The sequence below is a fragment of the Pezoporus wallicus genome, unplaced genomic scaffold, assembly GCF_028554395.1.
Source record: "Pezoporus wallicus isolate ANWC-B61680 ecotype Strahan unplaced genomic scaffold, APGP_CSIRO_Pwel_v1 contig_7073, whole genome shotgun sequence".
Lineage (NCBI taxonomy): Eukaryota > Metazoa > Chordata > Aves > Psittaciformes > Psittacidae > Pezoporus > Pezoporus wallicus.
In genome coordinates this window covers 5,259,838-5,282,336 of record NW_026641326.1, presented here as the reverse complement: position 1 = coordinate 5,282,336, position 22,499 = coordinate 5,259,838, and the positions used below count along the sequence as shown (strand labels likewise).

The 22,499-nt window shown below is 39.9% G+C and overlaps 1 protein-coding gene across 3 annotated transcripts in view; it reads right to left on the bottom strand.

Annotated features, from left to right (window-relative positions):
- The window catches only part of LOC130606486 (contactin-4), a 341,120-nt gene that overhangs the window by 154,450 nt on the left and 164,171 nt on the right, over positions 1-22,499 (bottom strand). For all 3 annotated transcript variants that reach the window (XM_057422892.1, XM_057422890.1, XM_057422891.1), the window contains one exon: positions 11,493-11,631. In XM_057422892.1, coding sequence (XP_057278875.1) covers positions 11,493-11,547 — 55 coding nt within the window. In that variant the 5' untranslated portion in view covers positions 11,548-11,631. The remainder of the gene's footprint in view (positions 1-11,492; positions 11,632-22,499) is intronic.

Sequence of the window (22,499 nt, the reverse complement as noted above, 5' to 3'; positions counted from 1 at the left end):
GGCTGCAGGACCCTTCTGGGAGTGGTGGGGAGGGCTCTGCTGGGCTACGGGGAGTGATATGGGGTCGTCCACCAGGCTGCTTGCCAGATGAAGCAGTGTCTTGCCACAGCAAATTCGCACAAACTCAAGCTGTTCAGTTTAACCCACTCACATCAGCTGATCCCCCGTGCTCGCTGATACACAACTCTGCACAAAGATACCACATTGACCTAACACAGGCAAAACATCTGTTGCACATGTTGGTGCTGATCCCACCGAGGAAACTCAACATTTACCTCTATGGCTGGAGCTTTGACAAATTATAAACTCACACTGCAAAGCTGCTTCCTAGTTTTGGGAGCTTGTAAGACAGGCATATTAAATGAGCAATAAAATGCAACTTAATGGGGTCAGTGTTAAATTAGTTTCAATTATCAAACCCCATTTTAACAAAATGAATGCCTGGCTTACATCCAGGATCCACATAACTTACATGGGAAAGCATTAGGTTCTCTCTCCTCATGGTAACTGATGGCATGACGCTCCTTTGCCTTTCATTAGGGAGTAACTTCTATATTCTATCCTAAGTACATGAATGTACTAACAAAACCCAGGAATAAAGTACACATGGAATTTCATGCAGAAATGAACTGCAACAGATCAAGAAATAGGGCTGTTAAACTTGATGAAGCAAAGTCAGTATTAATACATTTTGGAAACTTCTATGCAGACTATTTTCTAATTACTTGTCTGAAGAGTGATATCGTGAGGCTATTACAACAGCTGAGAAAATACACGGAGAACCTCTACTTTTCATCAAGAAAAAAAGAGGACACAGGTTTTATAATGTGCACCATGCTCTTTAGATCCTGAACTAAAAAGACACACCTTACATATGCTGGAAATTAGTTATGGTATTTTGAAATTAGTAGCTAACATTGCAGAGAACAGATTAATAAGGACCCAGGGCCTGTCTGCTCTCCCTGGAAAGAGTGGGGATGCCAGCGCATCCCGAGGAGCCCAGCGCCACTACTCAATACCACATATGAAAAAAGATGAGAATCTGCATTTTTTCCAATTTATAAAACCAGAGATGTAGCCATCACTGATAACCGTTCTTGGCCACTTGACTTGAGAATTGCAGCTGGGCTTCCTGACTCGGAAGACGCATCATTTTTATATTGCTACAGAGAGCATTTTTATTCCAGTCGAGGAATACATTGTTCAATAACAGTTTGATTATGTGCTGTGCTGCCTTTTAGACTTGTTTTCTCTCTCAAGTATGTTAATGCTCCTAACCCAGAGGGACTAAAGAAAGCCAACACCTGCAAACACACGCAATGGCAAAAGCCTCTTCCATCTCGCTCTCACCCAGGTGCCCTGGTTATAGATGGACCCTCAGGCTCTCCTTCAAGACCCTATCAAGCCCTCCCCACCACCAACTCTCCCAGATTTGATGTCCACAACAGGTGTTTTTGGAGCCTCTTTCAATTGCTCTTTCACATTTGTCATGTTAACCATCATTTCTACACTGCAGATGTACCACCCCTCAGCCTGTGCTCTGTCCTCACACCTCTGCCTCTTTCAAAGATACTTCCTTAAGGATGAAAGCCAGAAGAACAAAGCTTATTTCTCCTTTAGCCTTTCTTCCTACTTTTTTTTTTTCTTGAATTGGCACTAAGTATCATCCCTTTCAGCAATGTTTGCAGTTTCAGAGTTGCCTGTATCTACTTTCTCTGAGTATGGTCACAGTGTACTTGGCCCTCAACCAGAAAGGTCAGAGATCAACAGTGCACTATGGGCACTGGATCTGTGTTACACATTCAAGGGGATCACAAAATCATGACAAATGTGCAAGGTAAACCAACATGATTCTTCAATTTATTGCCAAATCACCACAACCTGGACTTTAGCAGTAAAGCTCAAAAATAAAATGATGTCATTATTTGTTTCATATATAATTCCCCTTTTAAGGGACATGATAAAAACCAACCTGTTTCAGGTTACTTGACCAAGAATTTAGAAACTATTTGTAAGTAGATGAGGAAGCGAATTATTCTCGTCTTCATTCCACACATTCATCCAGCTGCCTTCAGTCCCTTTTTATCTTGCTGTATCTCATGCATTACTCCAGCTGCTTCCATACCCCGGAAAACCCCAACCACCAACCTGCCTTCTTTCAAGTCCCTCTTCCGACTTCTCAAAAAGCTCACACAAAATACTAATTCACGTGGAGCATATGAAAAATGGAAGGAGGAATAAAGCTTGAGCTGGCTCTCAGTGAGCATGTAATGTTGTCTGTTTACTCAGACAGTAAGCTCTCAGGGGCAGAAATAATTTATTCTTCCAAGTCTCACTGAACACCCATTATATTATCTGCTTTTCACAAGTAAACCCAACAATAACACTCTGAACTTTGTCAGGGATCTATTTTGCAGCCATGAAGGATGAGAAGGTACGATTTAAAAAATGGTATAGCAGGTATTTCAGACACAAAGAGGAAGCCATCCAAATTCACACTGTACTCAACACACACTGTACAGAGTTCAAACAACACTCTCAGATGCACTACTTCTTTTCAGCTATGCAATATAGCTGAAAAGACACAGGATGTTTTATAAATTACAATTTCCCTTAAAACAGATGCAATCTTCATACATTTAAACTCAGAAAGGTAAAATTAAGACACACCAATAAATTAAGACAGATATATTTTTCACACTTTTCACTAATACCTGGAAAATTTAATGAAGTTTAAAGTCACCAACTTCAGCTGAAGATGCTGACTGCTGGCTGGTTAATAGTTGACTGACTCATTGATTAGCAACTTCTTATAAATTATAAATGGTTGTAATGCATGACTTGCTTCACAGCCTAATTAATATGATATAGACTATTAAACAATCGTCTCTTAGCTCGATTTATGAAGCTAAATACATATATTTAATTGCAAAATACAGAATTCAAATACATAAGGACAAACAAATTGAAGCACTGAGGCGATAATGTGCAAGTTTTGCTTTTCATCATAATACGCAGGAAAACTTTCCCAAAACTTGCAATGAGTCAGTGCAGCCTGTTGTGAGTATAGCCTTAATTTCAGAGCACAGACTGTCACAGCATTTGACAAACACTTCAATAAACCAGCATTAAACAACGTTCAGATGAACGAGCTGCACTATAGCATTCTGTGCTCTATTCATTAAAAGCGGTATTTACTGCGAGCAGCCTGCTTACTTGCTATAGACTGATTCAGAGCACAAATATGCAAGAATGCATCAGCATCTGTTCTATTCAATGGCCCAAATCCTGTAAGAGCTGGAGCACTTGTGACCACCAGTGCCTAGATGCAGAAGGCAACATGCATTTCTATGGAAGACCCTACAAAATTATGCAGACACAGTGAAGAGCCTCACTTTCTGCTACAGATAACATCAGCCAGCAATGCTCTGCCAGCCTATTTACACATTCAGCTGTCAGTAGAGGGTAATTCTGTTATTGCCCACATTTATAGTACTATAATTATCAAAGGTGAATTGACCCTTTCACCTTTCATTCCCTTTGGATGATCACCCTTAATTGCTGCTTAACTGAAAGACCTTTATCCAAACAATAATGATTGCTGCCAATACCATTTTCAGTCAGTTAATGCTCTGCTGCATGAGGTAAGGGCAGAAGGCAAAACCAAGTCTGAAAGGAAAATAATGGTTCCCCCAAGGGCTCTAAATGATGAAAATACCTGTGAAAGTGTGAAGAAAAGGGAAAGAAGTTCTGTACCTTAGCAGGATGGTGTCAGGGGGTGAAATATTTACACAGAGGCATTTCCCACTAGTTATACTAGACTTTCCCCAGCAATTGAAGCAAGCAACAGTAAACATAAGCTCCAGACTTCAATCTCAAGGGTGGGAGAACAGTGTCTTGCATGCAGTTAATACACCTATTGTTATTTCTAGGTACACACTCCAGGCCAGCACTGCAGCTCTCAGACCACGCAAAGACACGGTTTTCTAAAACCCCAGAGACAGAGCAGGCAACAAGCCCTAGTGCCTGAGCTGGCAGGTTTTGCATCACACAGCATCTCTTACCTTTTCTTCTCATTGACCACACAAGCATCACAAAATGAGGTCCCTTTCCAATAATATTTAGATTTTCTAAGAGTCATACATATTTTACCTATAAAGCAACAAACTGATCACCTCAAATTTTACCATAAAACTTCATTTTTATTGGCAATAAAGAAGTATTTTGGGTCCATATTCTCCACAATTTGATAGATGCTTGGAAAAGTAGGTAATCTTGTAACTCCCTAAACGAGACTTAATTTCAATGCTTACATACTAATTCAAATGCAACCAAGCAAAATTGAAAAGAGGCACCATATAAAATGCACAGAGGATCAATAACCAGCCAGATAGTTGGAACATCTGCTTATAAAAATGTCTGTATAGCCTCTGTTTTATTTAAAGTGCATCATCTTACCTCCATAACTTTTGAGAAAGATGTAATTAAACTTGCCCAGATGGACTTGTGAGTTAAACAGAGAAAAACATAATATACCTAATCATCTGCATGTAAAGGATAAATGAGAAAATTGCACTGATATGGTCTCTAAATTTGTAATTTGGGAAATTACGGCCTAAATCAGAGTCAGGTCACATCTAACAAGAGCTTCACTGCTGACAGATCAGGAATGTAAAATGGGCACAGACCTCTTGTGAAGCTGAGTAAAACCCTTTGTAATCACAGAAAAACTTGCCATGTAATCCCTAAATAAGCATAAATTACACATAATCACATACTTTTTTTTTTTAGCTCTCTTTTGCAATTGTGTACAGCTGAGTGATACGGTAGAATCCCAAATTGGCAGCTAAAGGTTTCTGCATGCAGTTTAAATGAATTTTTGCTACTTCCCTCTGCCCTCTTCACTCAAACAGTTCTTCCCCTCTGAAGCTTCTTCCCTTCTCACTCTTTGTTTCCCTAGTTTTAACCATTGTCTTTTAATCTCCAGCTTCAGTGGCTTCAGACTAGAATTACATATCCTCTGGCTTCAAACCTTTTTACTATAATACATAGCACCATATTAATATTAGTTATTACTATTCTCACCCATCACCACCACCAATACCTCAATAGCACCTTTAATTCTGTTTACATGTTTCTACATATTAAAGAAACTTTGTCCCTCCTTAGAGACAGTTTAGGTTTGCCCAGGAAATACAGCAGACTAGCATTGCAGAAGAGAACAGCCAGATGAAGTTTCTAAGCAGGGTTTTCATTGCAACAGCCAATTTGGATAGGCTTGGCAGAGGAGACAAGCACAGATACACATAGAGGTGCTGAGGACCCCACATCTTTGACTTCCCGTTGCAAATGGAAACAAGAATTTTAACTGTACAAAGTCTGCATAGCTTTTCCTTGACATTAGGGGAATGCTCTCTGGCGAGAGTTCAAGACACTTAAGCTCTAATCAGCCACAAAAAGTACAAGGCAAGGACTTTCCATAGGAGGACTCCAGCACAAGTGCTGAGGAAGGGAACAAACCTCTGCCAGCTCCTGCATTACTTCCACAGCATGTCTCAGCATCTGACACTGCCAACCATTATCCACAGCAAACTGGAAATTTGCCTTCGCTTCACCACTTACAATTGTCCTGACCTCAAAAGCCTTTACTTTTGTAATAGCATGTCCTTTTAAATACACATCTATCAGCTGTAGCAGAATCATCCCTTGGCACGGCAGAAGGACATTTAACAGAGATGAGTTTAACCATATTCAAAACGTGGCAGTGTTGCTTGGGACACAGTTGGAGTTGACACTAGAGTCTAACCAATGGTCAGTCTTAGGGAGTTTAACATTAGAAGTGTAGAAGTGTGACATGAAGATGTTACAAGCAAAACCCTGCACAGAATCAGTTGTTTCACACAAATGGATCCTAAGGCCCTCTGCAGTTTTAACAAATGCCTGAAACCCTCTGTAGATAGAATAATTTTAATAGATGAAGCATAACTCGAGCTCCAAGGAAAGGTACAAAACTCTTTCAGCCCCCTGGGGAGGCACCGTGAACAAAAGTTCCCTCACTCAGGTCTCTCCAGCCTAAACTCAAAAGTATTAAGGTCAAGCCAGAACTCAACTGCAAAGCCACCTCCAGTGAGCTCCAATGACAGCTCACCCAGTGCTGCGAAGCCAAGGGCTGGGTCGTGTTTTTGAAGTGATTATATTAATAGGTGTCATTCTGTGCTTTATCTCTTCCAAGTGCTATGCAAACATTAATTAGGCAGTCAGGCACAGAAATGCAGAGTGCTGCAGAACTGACCAAAATATAAATTAATAATTATGCAACTGCAACAGATTAATCATTTTCCAGCTACTCAATCACATTAAAGCACCAGCCATGGGAACTACACAGCACCAGAAAAAACTGACCAACTTGAACTGCTGCATCGTCATTTAATACATGTGACAGTACTTCTTGGTTTAACTATTTATATTCAGCCATGAAATTAGCAGAATTTCTGTTGCATCTAACCTGCATCTGCTTGGGTAGAAGCACAAACTCAAATAGGCCTGTGAATATTCATCTTTGTATGAATTTTGAGTTTCAATTTTTATCAGAGTTGGACGTCTAATTTCACTGTAATGTACCGATAAATATTATGGCTATTTTTGTCTAACAGCGGAAAACACTTGACTATATATTGGATTTTATTCCCCATGAATTACATAGCCATGTTCTGAATATTTTGGACTGAACCACTGCTGAGGTAATGGTTATGCTGTATCAGCATGTGACAAAAAAACAAAGAATGCCTGGACAGGCATTTATAAGAATGCTTTCTTGTGAAAAACAGGTTTGGAAAGAAAAAAGAAACCCGTCCTACACCCCCCCCCCCCCAACACACTCAACCCAACACACTGCAAATAAGTTCTAGAGGAACTTCTTTTTTCCCCTGACTTCTGCTATCGTATGCATATTTCCAGGTTAGAAAATGTCATTTTTCAGCAGATAAAAGGTGAAACAATGCTTTTGTTCCATCTTAATAAAAAATATGATAAAATTTGATATTGGAAAATATGACGCTGTCCTTGGATTTGAATAATTAAGTGCGGGTGTTGCTGGGATATCATGACACCAGTAACAGCCAGCCCTGTATTGACAGCCAGCAAAAAGCCCATTAATAAACACCACTCTAACCCCTGCTCCGATGGCTGAAATGATGTATAGACTTCTCGCATGTAGTTTTTTTCCATATTCATTCATCTCGCCTTTTCAGATGTGAGAGGCAACATGGCTAGTATCTAATTCCAGATACCTGGGCAATTGTGAAACGTAATGGAGTGTAGAAGTGTACAGAAATTGCAGTGACTTATACAAACCACTCTGGGGGAGCAGCACAGGTATTTCTAACTTTCAGGATCACCTTCAATGTTCCACTAAAAATCACCAGCAATCTTTGTGCATCCCATTTGATTTGCTGCAAAACAAATGCTTACACAGCTGGGGGGTTCATGAAGACACCAATTTATCAGAGAGAACGAACAGTGTTTCCTTATTCATTCAAATCAGGATAAAACAAACACTAGATTCTGTATTTCAGTGTGTGCGTCCTTGGAGCTACTTCAGTCACTGCTCCAGGAGTGCTGAACAGATACAGCTGCAATAGCACTTTCCCTTTGACAAACCAACTTGTTGAAACAGCAGCATCATTATAGAGCTACAAGACGATTTTTTTTATTGAAGCTGTTGTGTTTCTGTGGTGTTTGCTAAGAAAAAAGGAGGGCCAGTCTTCCTGGCTGGTATGTTTGTTGTGAGAACAGATCTTTCTTTTTAAATGGCAAGAATAAGCAGAAGGCCAGAAACCAAAACATCCAGGAAAAAGCTGATATTAAGATCAGAGGCAGAAGAGCAAGCCAGACTTTGATCCCATGCACAGCACAGCAGAGAATAGACACTTCTCAAAAGCTATTAAGTTCTTTTTTTGTTTTCTGTCAAAATGTGAATGGATCTTCATGGGTTAAATTACCTAATAAAATATGCATATGCACATTCAGACACCTAACCATCTATGCAACTGCAGCTCATTAACATGCAGATATGACTTCAACAGTGAAACTCACTGCTACAGGAAGTTAATGAGGCAAAGAATTGCGTAAGAGTCACAAAACCACAGAAAATTTCCTTTCATTCCTGTCCAGCACACTACAGGCATACGGACTACGTCCCATCTTCATTAACTCAAGCTGTTTTGCTCAAACTGTGCAATGTCTTTTGCTTTCATGTCACTGCTCCCAGGGTGTACACAAATTCATTTCAGGGTATATGACTGGTATGTGGGATTGCCCAAGAGAAAGCATTTGTTAACAAAGTCACGACTTCAGAGCTATGTGTTATTTTTCACAGCCTATTCTGCCTCTCATCTTACTCTCCAAAACTTAAAATTATCACCACCACAACTGCTATTTAAGGAATCTGACAGCCCTAACAAATCAGAGTTATTTGGCACCAAAGGAATAATTTGCAGTTACTGCTTCCTAGAGCTGACACCTGAAGAAAAGACCCCTGAAAATATAATCAGAACCCCTGAATTGATATACATCAACAATCGAGTCCAAAGAAAGCATCATTAGCTTTTATCAGCATGACCTCAAAACAACCAGCAAGAAAAGTAGTCTGAGAAATATGATCCCAGGTTGGGTGATGGATTGAAAGGGAGTGGTAAACTCAGGAAGACCTTTAGCAGGGCTGCTGCCTTTTGAGGGAGGCTGGATAGCTCCCGAAATTATTAGTAGATTTGCACCTCTATGTAGCTCGTTTAAGTACATCCTGGGATTGATCTAGCTTTCTATCCAAGTGGTTTATCCTGCTGTGAAGAACTGTAATATCTGAACACCCAGCACATAAAATCAATAGCAATATCCCATGCGGACTGTGAGCAGCTCTGGCACGTCTTCCCTTTCCTGCTATGCTGGCAGGGGTGGATAACTGGTACGCTTAACGACTCATTTGGATACTCTAACTGTTTTTGGTTTGACAGCCGTTTAATGGCTTGAATGATATGAGTTTGGAAGTTTTCATGCAATTTCTAGTGAACAGATGTTTATTTAGGAAGGACACACAGGAAAACCAGTCCAAGTAGCTGCTGGGACTGGCAGTAGCTGGAGCCCACCGGCTGTCCCTGAAGGGGCACCATGGCTCCTTGTCTCCACGGGGAGTTTTGACAGGGCAACACACAAAAAGCTCATCCTCCACCAGCTGTGCTCTTTGCAGCAGTGACACAAACGAGAGTGATATCTGGGCTATGTGTCTGACACTGGTTAGAAGAACTAAATACAAGTACTCTATTTTCAGGTTTAAGCTTATTTTCACATGTAACTCAATGCAGTTTAGTAGTCCCTTGAGAGTCCACAAGGCACTATGGAGAGCTGTTACATATTTTTTCTGCATACTATTTTTACCTTTTTCTTTGTTTCTTTGTATAATTCAATCATTAATCTTCCTTCTCAAGGACAGATCAATGGTTTGATCAACATGAAAATAAAATATTGCTTCCTAACTTTCTTTTTAACTTAGAATTTAAGAATTTCGTCACAGAAGAGCAATGACTATTGCAGACAGAGGGACAGTTTTCCTCTGTCCTGGGTAGCCTTTAGGCAGAGCCACCGTGCAGGGTAGCAGGAGAAACGGGCAGCCTCAGGCTCTCCTGTGTCTCTCTGCTGCATGTCTCAGGAAGTTACCAGTCTCCTTTGAGCTTTTCCCTTGGGATCAACACCTAAGGTTCTCCAAGAGCAGCATACTCACCAGGAGGGGCAAGCAAGCCTCCTGAAACTAGGTTAAAAAAAAAGACTAGAATAGAGAAACACAAAAAATTGAGAAGGGATGAAGGTTTGTCTATCAACGTCTGTTTTACAGCTTTGTGCCTTTTGTGTGCAGCTGCTAAATAGCAACTATGAAACGAACAGCAGAATGAAACCATTCCCTCACTCATCACTGAATATAAATCTTGCACAAAACTTTTGGCATTCCTCTCCCCATAAATCTCCCTCAGCAGGACAGATAAACTGATGCCATGCCCTGAAGGTATTCAGTTCACTGCAAAGATGAGAAAAAATGGTGTGGCTGAATAGTGTGGGGAAAGCCAGTGCTTGAGATGCATTTTTCTAAAATCAGATACAAAAGATAAGGACAAACTCCCCCAAGCACATTATCCTGAAACTTTGTTTTGCTGACCCTCGACATTTTGCAAGAAATATTTTAAGAGTAGAAATTACAGTAAAAACCTATTTCGCATGCTTTTGTTTTCCCACTACTTTGTTTATTTGCTGAAAAGAAAGGATCATGCTTTCTGTATTCCCACAGCCTAACTTCTCTAGGCTTGCAGTTCCTGAAACACGTGTGGCACTGCATTGCAGAATCTCTCTGCATCCAATTTCCTGGCAGCTCAGAAACTGTCATAGCACATTTAGAAAGACTTGGAACCAAATTTCAAAAATAGGTACCCATAAGTACCGGAATAAAAGCAGTTTTGTGTTCAGTAGAGCTAAGCAGAATAAAGTAAACACTATTATAAGTAGTTTGCTACTACCTAGAAAGCTGAAGAAGTGCCTTGACAACGGGCACATATAAAAGGGAGGAAAGCACAAGTTACTAAATCAAGCAGTAAAACATTCTGAGCACCAACCAGCAGGTAAATTAGAGCAATCCAGATGAACACCAAGGTGACATAAACGTTAATTAAAACGTAACACCCCCCCCTTGAACAAAATACATGATAAAGAATAATGATGCTAATTCAAGGAGGAAATCAATGATAGCTGAATAGCAGAGACTCAGAATAGACTCGACAGACTCGATTGCAGCATCTGCCACAGAGGCACGAATGGAGTGAAATGAGCCTGGCTCCTCCAGCTCACTGAGCAGCCATCTACAAGCAGCTCCTTGCACGTGAGAAGGTCAGCACGGCTTTGGTGCAAACTTTGCTGACCCACTGCAAATCTGAAATGTGTTCAAGAACACAGCTTCAGGATAAAGTCACATTCCTCAGAAGTTTCATTTTGCCAGGAATGCTCAAAACTCTGTAACTCTCAGGGAACAAAAGGCTAAAGAAGGGTATTTACAGAAGATGGTTATATCGCTCAAATATGTTATTCTAATTATTTGCTAAATGGAGCGAGGTCTTAGCTGTAACATAACACCGTTTTAATGGGATTTAAAGCTACACTCCACGTAGGTTTAATTGAGCATTGAAACACTTAACACAGAGCAAGGGAAAACAACTTTCATCAAACAGCAACTTTGAACTGGAAATGGGTAGAGCAGACCTTTGAAACATTGCACTTTGCTGCAGTGATGATGATCAGCACTAAAAAGAGCTTGTTAAAAGCATCAGGTTGATCAGTTCAGAAGCTCTCTGTGATGCTGGTCATGAAGCAGGGACTTATTTTGACATTTTATCATTGGTATATAAAACGCAATGCACTTTTACAGTAATGTGAAATAAAGCTTTAAGACAATTTACCTGCAAGGCACACCATGAATGACTGCAGCACTAGCAGCTCCCGTAGCAACCTCATCTTCAGCTTCCAGGATCAGAGGAGCTGAGTCCAGTAACTACAGGACAGAACAGGGCTCCTTGGAAATTTTAGGCGATTTTTAATCTGTAAAAGAAAAAAGATTACAAGGAGATTGAGGATTGCTGCTCCTTCTATTTGTTGATGTTTTTTTTCTTTACAAGAAAATTGCATCTGAAGACCAACAAACACTTTTAAACATTTCATTTAAAATCATTCTGCAGCATGATTTGTGACCATCTAAGGATCCTGGGTACCAGATGAGGATTATGAATTGTAACCCCATATCTGCACCACCTTCTGCTCAGATGTTGTGAGCTTTCTTCTCTGTCTCAGGTTATTCATGAGTAGCTTGGCTCATTGTCTCCCTGGGGTAATCTGAAGCGTAATTAGTGAACTCCAGATCACAGTTAAAAGGTACAAGAATTACTCTCATTTACAAACATCACCTGGTATGTGAAGGATACTGTCTCTGCAAGGTGACACTTTCTATGATGCTGCTCAGGAGAGTGGGATGCTTTTCCCATTTCACTGCCATTTTCATTGCTCTTAAAATCCTTTAAATAAACCCCTTGAAGCATCTCCAGGTAAAGCCTGATCTTTTCCTTGCACTCTACTATAACTTGTAAATAGTTCAAATCTGCGAACAGGCAATTCGAAGACTTTCTCAGCTTATCACTGCAAAGCACGCTCCTCCTTCCCCCAGTGCAACCCAAGAAGGGAAAAAAATGCCTCCTTTTATGAAAGGAACCTTTTCCAGAGCAGGCATTTAAATATTAAAAATAAATAAATCAAGTCAGACACACATTCTTATAATTTATTCATTTCACTGAAGGCTGGAAGTTAAGGGGCCCTCATGCTTATAAGACAAACTGCATGACTAATAGCATTTGAAGGGGTATCATGAGAGGTCTCCGCTTGTTTTTGTGAGTTAAAATTGATAAGATTCTTCTAATAAAGTCAGGTTCGATGCAGTGAGGAGACTAAGAATCTTTATCCTCTGATCTAAAGATCCAACTTTGAAGAGGGTAGAGATTAATTGAATGCATTCACCTACTCTCACACAGGCTGATTAGGCTTGCTGGGGGTTGGCAGGAAGGACTAATCAATGAAAACTAATAACAACTTAAGTGAATGATTACAGTATTAATTATTAATTTTTGAAGGAAAACGTCATCATAGACCTTTATATTGATTGACACAGTTAAGCACTTACTCTTTGTGTTTACAGTGAACTCAAGAAACATATTTATATATGCCCCACCCCTGGAAGTGTTCAAAGCCAGGCTGGATGGGGCTTAGTGGAGGGTGATTTTTTTTTTTTTACTCTATGTGGTCTTCATGCATGGACATATACTATTTTTCCTCTAAGTACCAAATCCCAAATTTTGGTTATAACCAAATAATATATATTCCAAATATTATTGGAATAATATATATCCCAAATATTGATTATAGCTGCACCTATACAGGAGATTTCTACCGAAGGCAAGTCATTCTTGGTTTTACTCTAGTTTAAGTGAGACTGGAGCTCAATCTTGTATTCACCTGCAGCTGCTGAAATTCTTTCATGTTCTCGTTTTCGCACGTATTATTCCCATCAATAAGCTCATCGTGTCACTTATGAGGCTTCTCTTCATTACACTGCAATGCCATGCTTTACGATTATTCTCCTCACTCTCTGCAATAAGCTACGTGGGACTGAAACAGAACAATCACTTACAGCCTTTGATACCTAATTAAAAACACAAGAGCTATAGCACTTACCAACTTAACCTACTGCCAGGAACCTATCTAGAGCCCCCACAGACCCATCTTTAAGCTGCCAGTGTGTGGAAGGGCTGACCAAAATCACTTCTGCTACGTGGATTAATAACAGCAGCACTCAGCTTCTCAGCTGTCTGTAAGCAGCGGCACTGGCAAGGAAGTATTGCATCTGCCTTTTCTTTAAAAACCCTAGAAATATATATCCCCAGATCTGACCAAAGTCAAACAAAATGCCTCCATTTATTCCACAGGCTTTGAGGATGGTGCTTTTGGAGATCTGGTAGAGATGAGACAAGGCTTCATGGAGGACCATGGAGATGGATGTCTTGTTTGAAGGACCCAAGGCCGTTTGCATCACATCTCTGCTACTCTCTTTAAACACAGATTGCTGTTTTGGTATTTTATTCCCTTGTTTTCCATAAATGCAAGAAAATTCTTGGATAGTCTTCAACTTATTGCTCCTCCCCATTGCAAACTCTCCCTCTTACCAGAGCTTTTCCTGACTCACCACCCCTTTGGGAAAAATTTCAGCTACTCTGTGGCTCTTGCAAACATTTTTTTTTTCTACTTAGTAACTCATGCTTCTCTAAGCATTTTTAACACTAATACAAAACATTTCAAAATTACTAATGTAAATTAGTTTTTAGTTCATAAGAGCATTAAAAACAGCAGGCTCTTTCTTTCCTCCCAAGAGGCTTTGACACAATCCCTGGGTCTTACTTTCAGCCAAAAATAAAAGCTTTGCTAAAAATATACATATTTAGTACTCAGCATATTTAATTAAGTCCAGTGAAAAGACTGAAAGTCTTCTCTATAATTTAGTTGTTCAAAACTTGCTCCAGAGAACCAGGAGACAGCAGAAAGTCATGCATGTGCTTCAAAGAAAACTTCTCAGATAGCTGAATGGGAACAGTCACTTCCGGCAGTAACAAACTTAGTAATGGCACTTAGACTCCTGCTGGCACTTCCGTTGATGATAATGGCAACTCCATGTACTTATATAGCCAAAGTATATACCCTGTAGTAATTACCTCAGAATATATTTCCTAGAAGAGTCTCTATCAAGTATTTTCTAAATATATGGAAGAGTACCACATTCTGTCATCATGCCTAGAATTGCTATTGCTGGATTAATAGCAAAGCTTCAGAACCACCATCCTCCTGGTGCTCTGAAACAGCCCTTCCAGAAGCAGCACTGAAAATAGGTACCTGGAGACACAGCTGCCAGCTGAGCCCTGGCCCTGCATAACAACATACCAGCCTGCACCCTGACTTTTACTGATACATCTGTTACAGGTTTCCCAAAGAGAAACGATGCCTGTCTTAGCATAAAGAGTAGTGAAAAGTAAATTAAATGATTACCATTAAAAATATTTTCCTAAGGTTAAAATATGGTCGTGTTCAAGATACGGCTGCATTTTCATTCCTCATAATAGTTCCCTATTTCACATGTGAATGAGTCCAATCTTCACAATGTTTTCCTGTAAACATTGCTGCTATTCATATCAGCAGGCCCATTGTTCAGAGCTGTGTAAAAACTGTTGAAACACATTGACTTTTTATGGCAACAACTCTAGGAAAGGCAACATTTGTGCATGAGCAAAAGATACATAATTGAAAAGATCCTTCCCATTTCTAAATGTTTTCTGACTATAAAATCCCAGGGGAGCTTGCACTGCTTCTGAAGGAAAATATAACAGGCATGAAAACTTGCAAAGTTTAATATTTTATTTCCAGAAGGAAACATATACAGTTTCAGCACTACACAAGCTATTTTTTTGAAGATGAAAATGAGATAGCTGTGCTTCAGTTTGGAAGTGCATCCCATTAGAAATCCTAGTGCCAACACACATGGGCAGATGTCTTTTAACTTTAGTTTTGGCAATGCAGCCATTGAAAACCCTTTTGAAAGGCACCTTTGTTTGTAATTGGATTCTGATGAGAAAAGTTGACTCCAAGAGCTCTGACTGCAGTCAGGTACAAGGAGAAAAAGAAAAGATGCATGCAGTAGAAATATTTGTGGTGAGTTGTGTGGAGTTAGCAAGCACGGCTCTTTGTCAGTAATTTCACTTGGATGCTTAATGATTAGCACTTGCAAAAAAAAACCCAAACCAAAATGGAAATGAAAAACCTACGGCTAAGTATACAGACAGATTCTGAACTCAAATACTTATGTAGATCTAATTTGCACAATATCAATTCACAGTTTTGTGACTATTCTGAAGGAAAATCATAAAATATGCCCAAGACCCCTAAGTATTGTTGCAGTAGCAAGAAGCAAGCCTTAGCAATCATCTCACGTGAATTTTTCTGCTGCACAATGGTGCTCTGCACGGTGCCAATTCTGTTAAACTCCAAAATAAATCACTGTTAATGAAGCATGCGGCACATCCAGACAGCAACAGGCATATTTTAATCACCTCAACAAAGGAAGAGCTAAGGGTAAGCAAAAACACTCTGAGCACTAACATGCACGTCGTTAAGATTTAAGGTGTGCCTAGCCTTTGACTGTCACAGATCTGACCTGAGGGCAAGAGCAAGCATCTAACATGAAATCACTACTTTCCTGAATAGCGACTTTAATTCATGCTGCCAAAACCTCCAAAGAACTACCAAGCTTTTTAAACAGAAGACTGCTGTCTGATTACATACAACTTGGGGCTGTACAGCTGCTGAGTGTGCAAAATGTTTGCATATCTAAGTAAAAGAGCAGATGGCAAACGTGTGGAAGAACACCTACATTGGACACACACTGCAGGTCAAGCCTACCCAAGCACAAAGATTTAGCATAAATTCAAATTCAACTCATCTACACAACAGAGGTAGAAAATGAATCACAGTTTTCTGAGTTTATAAAGAAACTCTTTTCCCTAAGATGAAGATACCTTCTTCCAATATACACTTTCAGAAAGACCTATACCCATCCAAGATGTGGTTGCTAGGTGCTTCACAAGTCTTGTAACATAACTAAAAAGAAGTCTACAAAGTGACACCAAAACGCCATTATCCATTTCCATCTCTTCAAACACATAAACACTTTCCAGAGGTTTACAGATCTAGAAGCACATTAGTTAAGTCCTGCTTCTCAACAACACACTGTAACACAAGTTTATTTAAGCTTTTAACACAACACAACATTAAAAGAAATACTGAAAAGGAAATGGATAGTTTTAAGTGAAATGGTTGAATTTAATGATTTTTAAACCCGCTACTTCAACTTCTGGCTTTTGACCCCTCCACATCACATCCAGTGGACAACACAGTTTTAAAATCACAGCAATGGTATGGACTGGCTGTTAGTTCCCTTAGAGTCCCCACATACTCTAAAGAATAAGGCACTCTCTCTGCAAAGAAACATTTGTGAAACCCACTGTTCAGTGGTAGCATGGCTAACCTTGTCTTCTTTGGGGTACCCCTGCCATGCTTCCCTTAAATGCTCTTAAGGAGGAAGGAATACGAAAATTCCAACGTTGGGAAAGGAATGAACATTGACATTAGTCTCTCTTTCTCACTACCTGGCAGTAAAATTACCTTATTTTTAAAAGCCGATTCCCACACAGGCTGCCCGCATGATGCTCATTTGTGATTTGAACTCACCCTTGCAGAGCTGTTTTATCACTTTTGGAAATTCTCAATTCAGACTTCAACAGAGGCCAATTCTATCACTTTACTGAAGAGTGGATATAACTGAATAAAAAGTGGTAGTTGGAGAGTAATTATTGAAAGTTCGCTGCCAAAGTAAGCCCACCCTTGGTCTTCTGTCTCCCTGTATTTTTAATAATAGCAATGGTGGAAGAGGTGGTGTTCATATTGAATCTGCTGGTGACACTAAGAGGCTGCAGGCACCACCCAGGGATGTAAATGTAATTCAAAATCACCTTAACAAATTGGACATAGAACCAAACTAAAACAAAAGGATGGATCTGTGTGACAAATGCCACACACTGCAGTGAATAGGATGCTGCAGTAAACAGCACAAACACATGCCAGGGAGCAACCGTTTGGGTGACAGCTCTCCACTGATCCACACACAGCTGCACATGTCAGCAATGCCCTGGGAGTTTGCAAGCAGCAAACACCCTGCTTGGGATTCATAAACCAGGTTTGCAGGTCCTTTTCACCTGTTTGCTCCCGTGTCCAAGAATTAATATGCAAAACAGATTAAAGATTAGACTTTAGGAAAAACTTCTTGTAATGTTAAAGCCAGCTCAAGCACAACTATAGGCTGTAGAATATCCATTGCTGATGTTCTTTAGCAATTTGTAAGATAAAATTTAGGTCCAGAATGATCTAGATCAAGAGGACAGAAACAGTATGTATTTTGCTTCTAGGAACACCAATATTTGGAAGAGGATGGAGAGAATACCAAACAGATTCTTCAGCGCTGTTTCTGTCAGTTGCAAGGCAAGGTCATTCCCCATCTGACTCAGAAATTGGAATAAGAATAACCTTGAGCCTCTGATAATTGCAAGTCACTCAGACTGATGTACTGAATGGTAGCACAGAACCATCCTCTATAAATGAAGGCTAAAGAAACTGTTCAGCTTCAGTAAGGGGTCATGAGGCAAAAGCAGTGAGGTTTCTTTTCACATAACAAACAAGATTTTTCCTAAATTAAAGAAAATTGCTTTATCTGTGAAAGGGATTAAACAGTGTTATTCCAGGGGACCAGCATGAGGAATTAATTTGTAACAAGGTTGTGGCAGATACAGAATACTAATAGCAGTTAGGGAAAGCAGCAGGATTAGACCTCATTCAGGGGGACAGCATCAATCCATCAGCCCATAAGGAATATCCTTCTTGCAATTTAGTGCCAAAAGCAATGTGGAGGTTGGACACCATATGCTAGCGTGAGGGCAGGAACTTCATCATCTGGGGTAAACTGGTGAGAATTCAGCTATCCTGAGTGTCCAAGATGCTTAAATCATGGGTGCCTTTTGAGCATGTTGCTCAGAAATAGCTGGTAGCTCATGCTGCTAGAGAGCACTGCAGTGACACATTCCTGTGGGAAGCATCTTGGGCACGGGCAGCTCCAGTCTCCTGCAGCTTCCACTCCTGAATGCCGGCTGTGGCCCAGATTCAGCAAAGCATCAGATTTTTAACCCCAATCCAGCTTCTTCAGACCCTTCTGAATCTGGGCCTGTGTGTCAGGAGAGGCACAGGCTCTTTTTAGCAGATGCAATCAGTGATGCGCAAAACTGAACATCCAGAAATAGAAGGTGCCTAAAAGAAGCATCCCCAAAAGTGTAAATCTTCACAGTAATACTTTTTAGATGTACACATTGCTGAAATTTTTCAGCACTCAAAAGACAGGTTTCCTTCTACTGTGACAGCTGTTGTTTTAAGTCCTGAGATAAATACTGACCTTCCCTTTTGCGTAAGGGAACAGAAAAGGGAATTTGAAAAGATGGCTTGGGGAGATGAAGGGTAGTGGGAACGTGCCAGTGGCATCTCTCATTGAACTCTCCTCATTCCCACAGCACGTCTGTCAGACCCTGATCTATCTCAAGCTTCTTTGCTGAAATTATTCTTTCCGGAGTTGCACTTATACACAATTCACACATTATGAAATATATACGGGTATATTGTGCCTGATAAAACAAATGACACGCAGCATGTTTCTCAGACATGCTCGTGATAAATGGGAATAAAATGCTTCAAAAAATTAATTATCTAAAAAAAAAAGACAGAGAAAAATGTCAGTTTTTGCATTGCATTTTTTCCTTTGGGCCATTCATTCACATTCACTAGATGGAGATTTCATTTCACTGTATCAAGGAAGTTACAGCACCTCAACAGATGCAAGTTCCCAACTCACTCCAGTCATTTATATCTGTCAGGCTGTTGGGTCTTTGGTGCGCACTGTGCCTGAGCCAGCTCCTCACCATCAGACAACTACCACAGCTTGGTCCTCACCCCAGGAGGATGCTGACATACCCATGCACATGGGGAAGCAAGGATTACATCTATCAGATTAAGACAATAAGTATAATTCTAACAATATTAAGATTGCCACAGGAATAACTGGGTAAGCACTCACTTCTGTGAATTACGACCCCAAGAGTTTAAATGCAGCTTCTTCTACATTTTTTTTTTTTATGTGAATACTCTGTAACTTATGCTTATGTATCCCTCAAGAAACAGTCTGGTCAGGGGCAGCTCTATTAGTAGTGGGGCAGGCAGTGAGAGTTTTTGTTGCTGATGTAATAAAAGGTGCATAGAAATATTTACGACATCATCCCTTTCTGACTTCTTAGGTTAGAAACTCCCAGAAGCAATATACCTAGTTTATGCAGACCATAATGCCACAGAATTTAAAACCTGATTAGAGACTTTGTATTATATTAAAATAGACAGCTAAAACCAGGCCCGTGCTCTTTTAACATTTTACCACATTGCACTATTCCCTGCACGCCTCCATCGCTGGCAGAAACAACTTAATGGAATCAGCAATCCATCTTAAACACTGGATACTCCCGGCTGTGCAACACAACACGTCCCTTCACCTTCTGAACCAGCAAAATAGAGTGCAGTTTTCCACCAAGTAAAAAATGACAGCAATTAAAGCTTTTTAATTACTTGCCACTAACCACCACACATCACCTATTATAAACCTTACTCTTTGTCCCTTGACCCCAGGAAATTGCCATTGCCCTGCAAAACCTCACTAGTTTGTAAGCAAAAATCATCTCTAGGTAAGGGGATCTGGGGAACTAAAGACAAGTCTAAATTAAAGCTCCTGGAGCTAATTAGGGGTCTCTGTATTGTTTTACCTTTTCCACGGAAGGAAATGACAAAGAAATACTTGCCTGAGGCAGCGCCTATCGGGTAGTAACAGCTTTTCTCAACACAGGAAAAGTCCATCACACCACAAACTTGGGAGGCACTTCGCTCAAACAAGGAGTAACGTGGTCATAATACAAAGCTGAAAACAGTGAAACTTCATGGTCTGTCATTTTCCATAATTTAGAACTTACTCTCTTTTAGAGAGTCTTTTACTGAAGATTGCTGAGAACAGTTACCTTAAAACTCACCAATTTGAAACAATTCCCAATGTCATGCAGAGTAAAATTTTCAATGCCTCACTTTGCAAGATTAAAATGAATGACTATCCCATATATCCAAGTAATAGATGAGAACACCTGCATAAACCACCAGCTTTACAGATAGCAAAACTAACTTGAAAAGTGAGAGATATCTGAGTTGGCATTCAGCAGGTCCAGCTCTTCTCTCCTAATCATATCACCACCTATGGAAATGGTCTGTGAATCCCATAATCTATTTTCCTGATAGAAGACTGTCCATGAGAAACCTGAAGGCCGAGCAGAGCACAGGACCAAATCGGGCTGCCAGGCAGGATCCTGCAGCCATCTTCAAAGCAAACCCAGCCCATCTTGGTATCCAAGCAGCCTCTTTCCACCTGAGAATACATATGCACAGGCAAACACTAGGATGCAAAAACAGACTCTCAGCCAAAGTGGAATATTAATCTTCATCTGATTTTTTCACATGAATTTCCTACAGAAATAAGGCTTAATTTATTGCTGTCTCAGTTTGACAGAACAATGCAAAGAAACAAGGCTCAAGGGACTCTGCGTGACAATAAAATTCCTTTTATCCCTAGGTCACTGTGTCAAGGTAATGAATCAAGACAGTTTCACTCTCTGAACAAAGATAGATAAGTAATATTCAGAGTTATCATTCACTTTTGAATGGGCCCATTCCCAAAATACACATTATCAGAGAGCATTATCTTGTCTAGTAGACAAAAAATGATGCAAAAATATTGAAGATACGTCTGCTATCTCTCTAAAATCAGCATCTTAATGTCATCTTTTCACTTTTGGAGCTTTCAAAATAATCCACTTCATTTAAAGACAAAAGGAGAGCTTTCTCCATAGGATTTCCACTGGGGGAAACAAACATATTGGACACAAAGGCACATTGTAAGAAGCGCTTTGGCTGGTATGCCACCTTCCTTCAGAGCTACAAACCAGGGGTTTCTTAAGAGTATAAATCAGAACTTAGACAGGAAAAACAACAAGCAAGTTTTTTAACATTGAAAAGAAGCCAGTCTCATACCCAATTTATTCCCGGGGACACAGGCTACCAAAACAATAATGCCCTCAACACGTATTACCAGCAGAATGTTTCAAACCCAGATAATTGAGATACTTGGACCAAGAAATATTTTTAACTGTTTTGTTAAATTCAAAAATCACCAAGGAAAGGAAAAAAACACCCCATCAAACATTTTCATATCCCTATTATGTGTTTATTTTTTAGGTTGTTTTGTTTTTGTGTAGGTTTTTTACCCCTTTGAAGTTTAAAAGGCTGCCTGGAATTAAGTGTTTGAAAGGAACTGCTTTCACTCTCTGACTTTTATAAACACAAGGTGCCTAACCTAGTGCTTTATTTCTGCTAAGATGCCATTAAATTTCTGCTCCTCTCAGCCAAAAAGAAATCTTCCCTGAATTTTCAGACTTATGGCATCCAGTGACCATAGGTATTTTTTCTTTTACCGACAAGAAGAGGCTTCCTACAGCAGCTGGAAGCAGAAGTGAAGAGGATGGATTTATATCTCAGCATTTGCTGGTATATTGAGGACTAAATTCTAATAGGGGATCTTTAAAAAATGTACGTGGTCCGAATTAAGGGTTCAGTAAAAAATAACTAGAAGTTTAATGTGTCTGAATTTATTAACAAATAAAACCTAGACTTTGGTGATTATCTCCTGTAACAAGTTTAGTGTACAGTGAAGTGGCACTGCAAAATATTTTCTGAAATACTGTATCTGTCTGATAACCCTTTGGTATGTTTATTCAGCCTGAACTTGAAAGATTCACTCAGTCTGAGAAGGGCAATGTCCCAGAAGAATTATGCAAATAATCAAAACAAGATACATATTAGATATTCAAACCCGTAACAAAGCTGATGTAAATGATCAGCTACGTGCGGTGCATGCCAGAATGGCAAATGGCCAAGTCCACTGCCCAGGCCTCCAGGCCCCCACCGCTTGTCTGCATACCAAATTCCTAATAAACCCCTCAGTTCATGAACTATGAAGATCAGTTGCAGAAAACATTTCTCACAGCTTCTTGTTGCCCTTCTTGTAAAAAAAAATACTAAAAATAGATTTTAACCTCAGCCTGGGAAAGCTTACACAAGGTTCAAAAAAATCATCTACT